This window comes from Sinocyclocheilus rhinocerous, unplaced genomic scaffold (assembly GCF_001515625.1).
Source record: "Sinocyclocheilus rhinocerous isolate Xijiao unplaced genomic scaffold, SAMN03320098_v1.1 scaffold789, whole genome shotgun sequence".
In the NCBI taxonomy this organism is placed as follows: Eukaryota; Metazoa; Chordata; class Actinopteri; order Cypriniformes; family Cyprinidae; genus Sinocyclocheilus; species Sinocyclocheilus rhinocerous.
Window position 1 is genome coordinate 348,115 of NW_015667306.1, and position 12,478 is coordinate 360,592.

Genomic DNA, 12,478 nt, shown 5'->3' on the forward strand with positions numbered 1-12,478 from the left:
CCACGCCTACCTAAAACGACTCGTTCTAACATGCCCCCACATGTCTACGTCACGATGTGGGAAGATTTGCATAATGCCGCCCAAATGTTCACGCAAAGAAAGAAGGCGTAACTTTTATTCTCGCTGTAGTATTGTTGTTGCCGCCGCTGCCATGTCGTGAAGGCGCTGTGTGTTTCGTTGTGTAAGCGAAACTACTTTGTTTGGCCTTCCAAAAGAGGACGATATTTGCTTCGTCATGCCTAGAGCTGATCCGTGCTGGTCACTGAGGAAATACATCAACTTCGCGCTGTGGATCGCCGGATCGGCTTTCACCGTGGACGAAGCGGAGTCCAGCCCGGGGTCGTCACATGTGGTTGCCGCAAGCCCGCCCGCCCGCCGTCGCTCACTCAAGCCGGCCTCTGCTTACTCTATGCCTCTGGCCTCTGCTCACTCTAGCCCGCCGTGTGTGACGCTGTGTTTCGTTGTGAAAGCGAAACTACTTTGTTTGGCCTTCCAAAAGAGGACACGACTAGAAATCAGTGGTTAAGTTGTATTTACAACACTGTTCCAGAACAGTTCAACCCCAATATTCAGATGTGTTCAGCGCATTTTATGGAGGACGAGGACTGTTTCCTGATCCTGGGAGAGTAGACTACAATGCCGGCTGTTCTGACTCACAGACTGTAAGTACGTTTTTTATATTTAAAGAATTTGCCACTGACGATTCAAACGCGAGTTTTGAGCAGTGTAGAGCAGCGCTTGTTGTTTGTCATTTCTCCGATCACAAAAGCAGACATGGTTTTATGTTTACACGGCGTGACGCAACGTGTAAAAAGACAGTATAAGTCATTATAATCAGTAATTATGTCCCCACTGGATGCAACAAATGCCTCGTTTATAATGGGTTTTAATGTTTTTGTCTCATCACACTGGGACACGGCATCACAATATGGTAAGGGGCGTAACATTTCCGTCACACGCTTCAGGTATTCAGCCAATCACAATGCACTGGATAGCTGGCCAATCACAGCACACCTCGCTTTTCAGACCGATGAGCTTTGTAAAAATCGACGCGTTTCAGAAAGGCGGGGCATAGAGGAGAAACAATAATGTACAGTATGTGGAAAATAATGTGTTTTTTTTAACCTTAAACCGCATAAACACATTTCATTACACCAAATACACAAAATAATGTTCTATTTAGCAACATATGACCCCTTTAATTGTTATTTTTTTGTAAGACAATTAAAAAAACAAAAACAAATGTGCCATGATTGTAATGTTTTTTTGGGTGATGTTAAATACACACACAAACAGATGCTTACCTTTGCAGCTCTGTAGAAATAATGCTCTCTCCAATGGACGACTGAACTCAACACAATGCTGAGACATAGACAACGACCCACTTCCAGAAACAAACCTGCCTTCCCACCTGAAACAATACATAGTATAGTCCAAAACATTCACCTATGTGTACGCACACATACACTGAGAAGAGTAGAGAACAAAAATATATTACCAGCCAGGATACAGCAGGTATCGTGCATTGATCATATGAGACTGTGAGAAACCGCTGTCATTCAGGATAAGCCTTATATCTTCAGTCCTACAATACCAAAAAATAATCCATAAGTACCATTAGAATTGAGTGTGCATGTCAAGGAATTATCAAAGTACATACCTTTTAACTGCCCCTTTCTCTGCTGAGATAAATGCAGTGCTGGGATTGGCTGCACGGATCAGCTGTTGCATGTGTTTGAGAAGTGGATGCTTCTGCTCAGTGGTCAAACCCGTGAAGACAACATTGCTGACGATGCCTAAAAGAGAAACTCATCTAAGGAATCATTTAGCAGACGTTTTATCCAAAGCCACTTAAAGTGCACTTATTACAGGGGCAATTCCCCTAGAGCACTGAGGTTAAATGAGGCTGCTTTAATTAAAGGGTTAGTTCATCCAAAAATGAAAATTCTGTCATTAATTACTCACCCTCATGTCGTTCCACATCCCTAAGACCTTCGTTCATTTTCAGAACACAAATTAAGATATTTTTGATCAAATCCGATGGCTCAGAGAGGCCTCCATTGACAGCAACACCACCCAAACTCTCAAGATCCATAAAGGTACTAAAGACGTCATTAAAACAGTCGACGTGACTACAGTGGTTCTACAATAATTATGAAGCGACGAGAATACTTTTTGTGCGCAAAAACAAAACAAAAATAATGACTTTATTCAACAACCTCTTCTCTACTGTGTCATTCTCATACGTTGTTTACGTCCAGCGCTTCCAGGTTCTACGTCAGAACGGCGGCTCATTATTGGACGGCTCCTGCATCAGCATTACACGCATGTGTCGCGCTGCTCACATGTGCAGCTTTGGCCAATAATGAACCGGCGTTCGGACGTAGAACACGGAAGCCTTCACTGTGCTTACTGCGTTAACCACGTAAGGATAATGACAGGGAAGAGAAGAGATTGCTGAATAAAGTCATTATTTTTGTTTTGTTTTTGCGCACAAAAAGTATTCTCGTCGCTTCATAAAATTATTGTAGAACCACTGTAGTCACGTCGACTGTTTTAACGACGTCTTTAGTACCTTTATGGATCTTGAGAGTTTGGGTGGTGTTGCTGTCAATGGAGGCCTCTCTGAGCCATCGGATTTGATCAAAAATATCTTAATTTGTGTTCTGAAGATGAACGCAGGTCTGGGTGAACTAACCCTTTAAGGGCGCACTGGTGATGTCTCACTGTCTTTATACACTCAGTACAATTTAAATTGATATTGTTCATATCAGACTGAAATGATCAGGGACACTGTTAAAAATAACGCTGGTTGCTAACCATGGGACTCTTCAGAGGGATATGCGGATAAAGGAAGTGGCTGAACATCAATTAAGCATTGTTGATGTGCAAATGTACAAAATTTTGTTTCAAAAATTTTGTTTTACCTTTTTCAAGGTAAAGAGTAAGTTTCAAATTCTGAAAATTATGGTAGGTTTTATAGTACAAAGAATATTCTATTCCCAAAGATCCAGGGAAATTTGATTCCACATGATACGACCCCACAACAGTGACAGATCTGAACACCTATTCTGCAACATCCACACACAGGCACCATATTGAGAGAAACTCACCCTGACTGCACTGCTCCAGGAGCTTGGGGAAGAGAAGCCTGTAAAGAGCAGTTTCAGAGAGCTTCAGATAAATTACACTTAGGTAAATTACAGTGTGTTAACAGGGCCTTTAGAGACTTACATTATAATTACATAATTACATATAATTCTTTTTACAGCATTTACGATCTGAACTACAAGTGTTCGTCTGGAAAAGTAGGTGTGATAAATGTCATGTGGAAAAACTCTTGCCTGTGTTTGATGAAGGATGTGAGTGGATTGACACATGCTGAGACGGCACCCACTGTCACTTGGCTGTGAACTTGTGGGTCTGGATGAGCCGTGATTGCCTGGATTACATCCAGCACATCGGTGTACCTACAACACATACAGTATGCATAAAAACTCATTTAATTGTTTCTTGTATATCACTGGCTAAGTCTCAGAACAGTCAAGTCACCTTTATTTTAGATAATACAGTTTGTTTCAAATGAAATGGAAAGAAAATGACGTGTAGGCGGAACCCCTAAGGGAATAAATACGAGATGGGAGGAAAATATATATTTCAATATTTTTCCTCGCAGTTATATAATTGGGTAATTATACTACATATATATTTCAGCATCAGGGAGCCGCCGGTTCTATAGTATTTTGTTGTGCCGCGTCACTCGTGTCCGGTGTAGACACGGTGTTAGGAATCGTGTTTTCCCTTATAAGGATTCACGCTTCGGGCACACCCTCTAACTCTTCCCCCACACCCCTCCTCCCGCTTGCTCCTGCCCCTGCCGATGTCATCGTCCATCGCAATGTTTCACTGTAGAAATCGTCCGATGCCAATTTTGTAGACATCGCCCAACCCTAGTGTCAATGTTGTAAAATTCATCAATAGTGAGCAGCTTAAATATACATGATCCTCAAGGTTTTGAGACTCAGTGTTCATGTCTGTCTCACCCTGGTATAAGCAGCACAACTCTGGATGAATTCAGATCTGTCTCCCTCTGTTTGGCCAGAAGGCTGCTCAGGTACTGCTGAAGGTGTGACGCACTGAATTCCTCAGAGCCCTCCAGAGCAGGGCAAAACACCTCCCACCTGTCAATCAAACAGTCCTCAGTTTAAGAGTATATGGGTATATAAAGACAGTAATTAGTGCACCAGCATTCAAGATGCTTTCCATTGAACTCTAAGTCAGAATTTCCAACCTTCTATTTGGATAAATGTAGTAGAAAACAAATGACAAATTCCCAATGGCAGCGCAGCAGAAAACATTATGGTCGAAAGTCAGAAATATCACTCACTAGGAATCTGCCACATCCAATCTAAAATGTAACACAACATTACAGTTATAATGATTATAGTTATAGTTCATGGCATCTTGATTGTTCTCTCACCTGGCGCAATTTTGATTCACTTCCATCAAGAAATCACACAGATTCTCCTTATGACTGCCTGGCAAGCCTGCGATGATACTGAGGACCATCTACACAAACAAACACATATCTATTATCTATTATTATTCATATGCTGTTTCCTCCAGCCTGACCTGTCAGCTAGATTATGTATAACTGTGTTACATTTATACACATGCATTTCACCTTTCTCTTGCATTCAGGTTTGTTGTTTTCAGGTGCTGTGTCTGAAAACACAGTAGACAAGTGGTCGCTACAGACAGATTCTTCACCCACGCTGCTGCTGATAGCAAAATGCTGTAGGAACCTGAGGAGAAAATGTGATAGTCATCAACGTGCATGAGCAAAGCAACATATTCAATGCATGACAGCACCATTTTCAATAGTGGGCTCAGTAATCTGGACCCCACTGACAGATAGAAACCAAGCAGTTGGCAAAATGTCTTGTTGCTTGTCATAGTCATAGCTGGTTAGGTCAAAAACTCATAATAACAAAAAAAGAGACAGATTTATCGCTTAACATTCTGTCACATCATCCCTAGTTAGGACAGGGTGGAAGTGTGAATATGTGTGTTACCTGTCATGCTCTGGCAGCTGTGGATAAGCAGTCTTCAGAACAGCTCTGTGGCTGTTTGCCGCTGGTGTATGTATCTCACGAAGATTTAACAGCCTAAAGTACCTGAGAAGAAACACGTCACTGGATACATTTATGTGCTACATCATGATACCTCGGGGCTCAAGCACAATACGATCTTAACAAATCAGGCTGCATACTGTTGGCTGAGCTGATGCAGAATGAAGTGTTAACTCACATTCTCTTGTGCTCAGGGCTCAGCTGATCGTTGAGGACGTGCTGCACTCTCAGCCCAGAGTCTGACTTACGCCAAGCTGGCAGGACCTGAAAATCATATCACAACTCGTTTACAACCAAATGCTAAACAGAATACAACAACTCTGCAGGATGATGGAAGCCTAAATGTTCCACCTGCATATGTATGTGTGTGTGTGTGAGCACCTGTGAATAGAAGCTTTTGTAGCTCTTGGTTTTGGGAAGCAGAGCAATAGCCAGAGAGAAATCAGCACTGTGTAAAGGGAATGGAAGGTGTGGAAGCAAAGAGGTCTGATACGCGATGAAAAGCATTGAAATATCAGACAGAGAGCCCTGTGAAAACAACATTACATACATTTAGACAAAGCAATATTGATGATATATAGGGTACCGTTCAAAAGTTTTGGGTCAAAATATTTTTTTAATGTTTTTGAAAACATCTGAGTCTCTTACAATCAACAAGGCTGCATATATTTGATCAAAAATACAGTAAAAACAATAAAAATTTGAAATATTTTTACAATTTAAAATAATTTTCGGTTTTAATATATTTTAAAATGTCATTTATTCATGTGATGGCAAAGCTGAATTTTCAGCACCATTACTGAATTCTTGAGTGTCACATGATCCTTCAGAAATCTTTCTAAATTGCTGATTTGGTACTCACAAAACATTATTATTAAAATTGAAAACAGTTGTTCTGTTTGATGACAACATTTACAGGTGCATCTCAATAAATTAGAATGTCGTGGAAAAGTTCATTTATTTCAGTAATTCAACTCAAATTGTGAAACTCGTGTATTAAATAAATTCAATGCACACAGACTGAAGTAGTTTAAGTCTTTGGTTCTTTTAATTGTGATGATTTTGGCTCACATTTAACAAAAAAAACATTCTAATTTATTGAGATGCACCTGTATTTGAAACAGAAATCTTTTTTTAACAATGTACTGTAAGCTTTTGATCAAATTAATACATCCTTGTTGAATAAAACTATTGATTCCTTTAAAGAAATCATTTTGACCCCAAATATATTGTGAATGAGATCATTGCTCACCCCATCATAGAGTTTAATGGTGTTGATGTGACTCATAGAGAGTGTAATGGAGCCGTGATGAGGATGCACAAACAAGATTCCCTCAGAGAAAAACACCAGCTTCCCTACAGCACAATAAACACATGAATGCCTATATGCACAAAGACTACCAGAAACCGTGACCTTACAGTAAAGATGAAATCTGACCTTCCTCAGGTGTAGACAGCAGGCTGTTAGAGAACATGTAGACAGAGTCTCTCACTGTTAGAGGAATGCCCAAACACGTACCATCCTCTTCCTGTTTTCTCACACACACACACACACACACACACACACACACACACACAGGTATTAAAGCATATATAGCGGTTAGTACAGCATCAGAAAGGAGCTTCAATGGTTTGTACAAACCACTGCACTGTAAAACTTCACCTTAAGTAGATGTTGAGCCTGTTCAGACATTCTGACATCAGCCTCATCTACCTATCACACAGAAGTCAATGAATCAATTAACTCAGCATTCAATAAACAAATATAATTCATAATAGTACTGTTAAAATATTATTTTGGCATAATTTATCATGTTGTTAACCAGAAATGCACATTTTTGCACAATTGTGCAGAGACAATGAGTGCACTATACCAGCCAGCAGACATGGCGAGGAACTGAGGAGGTGAGCACAGTGTAACAGCTGTCAGAGGAAAGAGCACCATCTGCAGGAGAAGAAGTGCCTTACAATCTCACATGACCTGTGTTTAACAGAATTTAATTAATCTCCAACAAAGTACTCAAAACGGATTCTTACCCCTCTGCTGAATGTAAACGCTGGACTCTAGAAAGGACTCAGAGAAAACTATTGAACCCAGGTTTCCTCCACACTGGAGATCTGGGATATCGTGCACCATCATGGATGCCTGTGGAGGAGTCAGCCATTTAATACAATTTGCAGTACAATGTAAAGCTGCAGCTGGGATGGAAAAGTTTTATACTCACAGTTTTTACCATAAAGTGACTGTCGTCATCACTGAGGGGAATGATTCTGTGTAAAGGAAGATTATTATGAAATACAGAAAGTGGAAAATGCATAATGCAGTATTATGTGTGAAGGTGAAGGGAATAGCTGTATTTGTGTATAGAAACTCACGTTCCCTCATTGTTGACAGCCTGTATGCTAAACACAGCTTTGGATCTGAATTAAACAGACAAAGTAGTCTCAATTCACAAAGCAAGTACAAAATGTGTCCTACAGTGAGACAAAAATATAACTTCACTTTTAATAACCACTGTCTAATAGCCAAGGCCCACAAGGAATCTGCAAGCTCAGAACCCCAGAGAAATGTATGCAGACTTCCACAGAATTGGAACGTCTGTCAGTTCTACACATTCTCTAGCCCTTGTGTGTTTAATAAATGTTTTGGATAATTTGATCATCCTTCACCTTCCTATTAAATCCATTCCATAGAAATCAGCTCAGAAAAGTCAACAGGTCTGCAGATATCTTCTGGGCCATTTCTTTCATTTCTGTGTGCATTGCATACCTGAGAGCTCCCCTGTACTGAATCAACCCAAAGTTGTCCAAGGCCAGCTGAAACGTTTGCTCTGCTACATCCTTCGCCTTGAAATAAAAATGTGTGCATCATTTTCTAAATTGATAACCTGAGCAAAACTCTTTCTAAACCTGTAACGGTGGCATCATAAAATTACTGATACAGTACAATGACTCATTCACTCCAAGAATAACTATATTGGGGTCCATGCGAATGGACGATAACTTTGCGTTTACTTTGTATTCTAAGAAGGCCTTTAATGTTTTTAACGTTCATCAGCTGGACAAAATTCTTACTTTCTGAAAGTAATTCCAGCGATATTTTGTTATTGTTATAGTTCTGGTATGGACTCCACTGTTCTGCTATGCTGTTCATGCATTGCTACATGTGACAATGGACAATAGCCCCTTTATGTCCATAAAACTTCACTAATGTGTCCACACCTTTTGAGATTTTAAAATCTGTAGTTGTCTGTAGTTAAGTTATAGTTATCGGAAGGCTATTGCTGAAATGAAAATTTTTACCCACATTCAAAGACTGCCTCTTAATTTGCCTTTCCCATCTTTAAGTAGCCTTTTAATTTCATTTGTAAATAAGCTTTACTTTTAATGTAAATCCTACATCAATGTTTATCACAGTTTTGCTAAAGAGGGCCCATGTGGTGTAATTCTTACCTTACTAGCACTGGAGCTGATGGAGAAACATTTGATTCCTGCTAGTACAGACTGAACCACAGCTGAGTAGATATGTGAAAGCAGCCTGCAACACAATAGGTCTACCTTTAATACCAATCCAATCATCAAAACACAGTACAAAGCACGAATGGAGTACTTACTGGAGATCTGTGCCCTTCTGCTGGGTGTTGTCATTTCCTGTCAGATTAAAACAGTGAACTTATGAGAGAGTGCAGAGAAATTAAAAATTGTATTATATATAATATAAAGATTTCATTAAAATATTTTCTAGAGGTTTTCTAACCCAAGTATGGGACGTGTGTGCTTCCAAAAAAATAGGTTCGAGCACAGGCTAGTGGCCCTTTAGGAGCCACACATTGCAGCAGCTGTGAGAGTGGTAACAAACACACCCATTAAATTGTTTTATGTAGAACAATACATAAAGGAAGTCAAGGATTTCATGTAAGTTGGAAGTCTCAGTCATCATGCCGCTGTGTGGAGCTCTCACCATGTGTTTGGCAACACCCCCACCAGGGCCAGTGTTGCGAACCTGATGGCCTTCAGAAGGGAAGGTGAAACAGTAGTTCTCCAGATCTTCCTTAGTAGAGTGGCTCCCAAACAACACAAATGGCTGCCTGCTTTTACTGGGGTACAAACAATGTAAAATTCATTACTTGCTTTACAAAGAGAAATAATTCCTGCAGAATGTCTTAGAAATAGGAGCTACTGTATCCTATGTAATTACCTCTTGTCTGTGATGTTGCTGGAAATAAGACCATGTGAATAATATGTTCTGAAAGGCTGAAAGACAGAAAATGAGATTCAGCATCACACAAGGAATTATATCCAACACATTATTTTCAGTGACTGTTAAAGCCAACATGAAACCACAATGATAAAGAAAAAAAAAACATGCAGGAGGTGACTTGATTAATTTGGAACTGATTTTATCCATCGGGACCATTTAAGTGGCCGTTCCATACCAGAATGGAGTAAATTTGAGAATGCAGTCAATTATGGAGAACTACAATGCCTAAATAGCTATTTAACTATTAGTTCATATTTTTTTTCAGATCCTAGGTGATGCCATCTGAATGTAAATAAACCATCTTTGATTTCATTTGGACTTTAAATGGTTACATAATTATGGTAGTGATAATATAACAATCAGCACCTCTGCAACTTGGGCTTCTGACAGTTCCTGCATGGAAAGTGCACTCTCGATTTCCATACTGGAGAACAGACAGCTCCACTGTCTTTCAAAAAGCTGAAGGTCCTGTGAGAGAATATCACATCCACTCTTGTATAAGAAAGAAATGTGTGCATAGGCATTTGACAAAAAAATCAAGCTTCAATATATGCAAGTGATTTACCTCATTGAGAAGGCAGTCCAGAGACACTGGGTCCAATCTGCTGTAGACTTGCCAAAGCCTCTGACTGACATCTGTGAGCTATAAGACGCAAGAAACAAACAATTTTGGTGAAGGACACAATAACATCAGGTGTTAGTTTATTTGCACTTACACTAGTATCAATCATATTATGTAACATATGATTATTATAAAATGCGTATATAACCCATTAGTCATGTATAAGTAAAGGTCATAGAGTATAAATACAAAACCTTATATTTCATGGTGAAAAACACTCCAGCCCCAATTCCTTCCAAGGCAAATGCCTGAATGATGGGCCATTTCTCCAACATGAACATGTCAAACTTCTGAACACGGCCTATGGAAAATATGAATCAACCATAAACATGATGGTTAAAAGTACAATGCTTTTGCAGTGCCTTCATCAGTGCATCACATGCTTACCATGTGAACTGTAGGGGATTCCAAGGCAACGGCAGTCTTGAACCATAGACACAAAACTTGAGATTTTAAATTCCTCCGCAACCTCTTCATCCTCATACTGAAAGATAGAAAATGAGGAGAAAACAAAAATAGTAAGCAGATGAATGTAAGTGTGTGACAGCCAATACTGGATATATATCATCCAATACTGAATACTTAATTGTTTATGCTAATTTTCCCTATTTTAACATTTAGATTATCTTTGCCATCATCTAAAGCTGGGCTCACACTGTGCGATTTTTTCAAAGTCCTTTAGGATTGTACTTGTCAGACTGTACGAACATGATGATCAACCCATACACGTTCAGTGACTGCGAGCTGCATTGCACGCGGGGCTGTAATGTTGGCTATCATTAAAAGTATATGAATGGCGGCAATACCGGCGTATTTAAGAAGAATAGTGTAAGCAGCATTACACACCCACATGAAAACAGCAGCGCAACCGGTGTTTATCATAGCAAAGGCAACGAATTTGATCGCAACGACCATTAATCGGCTGTCGGTGAACATGTCAAACTAACGATCAAAGACTACAGATTTTAGCCTAGGATTATAGGAATCTTTTAGGATTTTCAAAATTTGTCTCAGACGACCAAATCGTGGCCAAAATCGCACAGTGTGAGCCGGGCTTAACGCTCACTTAAAAGTTAATATGTAAGAAGACTAATAATTTGATCACACTGATAACTGTAATCTCTAGCAAGATGAATATATTTATACTTTATTATTTTATAATATTTTTAAATGTTTTTTATTTTATATTATAATATTTATATTTTATTATATTATTAGACATACAGACAAAATTTGTTTATATTATATATAGTCAAAACCGTATACAATTTTAATATCTGCCATCACATGAAAATCAGCCTATTGTATCAGCCTGAATTTTAATACTGCTGCATCCCAAGTAGAGGTGTGGAGATCATGAAAAGCAGTGCTGAAGATCATTACTTCTGTCTCAGTCAGACAATGGAGCTGCAGATTCCTCCAGTGAGATACATAGGGAAGCAGGTACCCATAATTCACTGGGTTGCAGTACAGATGCACACTCTCCGCCTTAATAAGGATGATCACATCTAGGAATAAGCAAATATACAATCAGAGTACCAAGTAAAATACAGTGGGTATAGAAAAGAATCACCCCCCTTTAAAATGATCACATTTTGTTGCCTGAAATGAAGACAGACAGTTTTTATTTTATCCAGCTGTATTTACTCAGTGCAACTTATAACATCCAAGTGAAAGATATAACACCAACATGTCAGAAAATAAATAAATAAATAAAAAAAACAGAATCACTGAGTTGGAAAAAGGATCACCCACCTCCTAAAAATGACTTGTAAACCCAATCAGGTGTAGCTGATCACCTTCTCAATGGCACACAAAGCCATTTGACTTTCAACCGTGATCAGCTGTGGTCATTTTGATTAGCTCAGCATGAAAAGAGATTTCCTGGAGCATTTCAGTCCTTGGTAGTGCAACTAAAGCAAACAATCAACTATGGGTGGCAAGGCCCTGTCAAAAGATCTCTGGGATAAAGTTGTGGACAGGCACAAGTCAAGAGATGGATACAAAAAAAAATTCAAAGGCTTTATCAATGCCTAGGAGCACAGTGAAGTCTATTAAGAAGTGGAAGGTATTTGGTACAACACAGACCCTCCCTGGAACAGGATGTCACTCCAAACTGGATGAAAGAGGCAGGAGGAAACTGGTCAGAGAGGCGAACAAGAGGCTACAGCAACTCTGAAGCAGTTGCAGGAATTTATGACAAAGAGTGGTCATTGTGTGCATGTGACAACAATATCACAAATTCTCCACAAATGTGGCTTGTTTGGGAGGATTGAATGAAAAAGCCACTCCTCAAGAAAGGCCACATGCAGTCTGTAAAGCATGGAGGTGGTCATATTCTGTTCTGGGGGTGTTTCTCTGCAGCAGCGACTGGAGCACTTGTCAGGATAGAAAGAAAACTGGATGGGGCAAAATACCGTCAAATTCTTGAGGAAAATCTGCTGCCCTCTGCCAGAAAGTTGT

At 39.6% G+C, this 12,478-nt stretch overlaps 1 protein-coding gene across 2 annotated transcripts in view; it reads right to left on the reverse strand.

Annotated features, from left to right (window-relative positions):
• LOC107733742 (uncharacterized protein C20orf194-like) overlaps positions 1–12,478 on the reverse strand; it is a 34,332-nt gene that overhangs the window by 4,386 nt on the left and 17,468 nt on the right. Inside the window, exons 4-32 of one of the 2 annotated variants that reach the window (XM_016545505.1) lie at positions 11,399–11,523; positions 10,403–10,499; positions 10,210–10,316; positions 9,959–10,036; positions 9,760–9,861; positions 9,331–9,386; positions 9,094–9,229; positions 8,890–8,971; positions 8,747–8,783; positions 8,586–8,670; positions 7,903–7,979; positions 7,509–7,553; positions 7,358–7,403; positions 7,170–7,278; positions 7,007–7,077; positions 6,796–6,846; positions 6,571–6,661; positions 6,385–6,488; positions 5,514–5,660; positions 5,311–5,396; positions 5,076–5,168; positions 4,685–4,805; positions 4,481–4,569; positions 4,044–4,181; positions 3,345–3,470; positions 3,114–3,151; positions 1,661–1,796; positions 1,499–1,585; positions 1,305–1,411 (exon numbers count right to left, since the gene is read on the reverse strand). In XM_016545505.1, the coding sequence (XP_016400991.1) occupies positions 1,305–1,411; positions 1,499–1,585; positions 1,661–1,796; positions 3,114–3,151; positions 3,345–3,470; positions 4,044–4,181; positions 4,481–4,569; positions 4,685–4,805; positions 5,076–5,168; positions 5,311–5,396; positions 5,514–5,660; positions 6,385–6,488; positions 6,571–6,661; positions 6,796–6,846; positions 7,007–7,077; positions 7,170–7,278; positions 7,358–7,403; positions 7,509–7,553; positions 7,903–7,979; positions 8,586–8,670; positions 8,747–8,783; positions 8,890–8,971; positions 9,094–9,229; positions 9,331–9,386; positions 9,760–9,861; positions 9,959–10,036; positions 10,210–10,316; positions 10,403–10,499; positions 11,399–11,523 (2,667 nt within the window). Of the gene's footprint in view, positions 1–1,304; positions 1,412–1,498; positions 1,586–1,660; positions 1,797–3,113; positions 3,152–3,344; positions 3,471–4,043; positions 4,182–4,480; positions 4,570–4,684; positions 4,806–5,075; positions 5,178–5,310; positions 5,397–5,513; positions 5,661–6,384; positions 6,489–6,570; positions 6,662–6,795; positions 6,847–7,006; positions 7,078–7,169; positions 7,279–7,357; positions 7,404–7,508; positions 7,554–7,902; positions 7,980–8,585; positions 8,671–8,746; positions 8,784–8,889; positions 8,972–9,093; positions 9,230–9,330; positions 9,387–9,759; positions 9,862–9,958; positions 10,037–10,209; positions 10,317–10,402; positions 10,500–11,398; positions 11,524–12,478 lie in introns of both variants that reach the window. The other variant, XM_016545504.1, reaches the window with a different exon arrangement.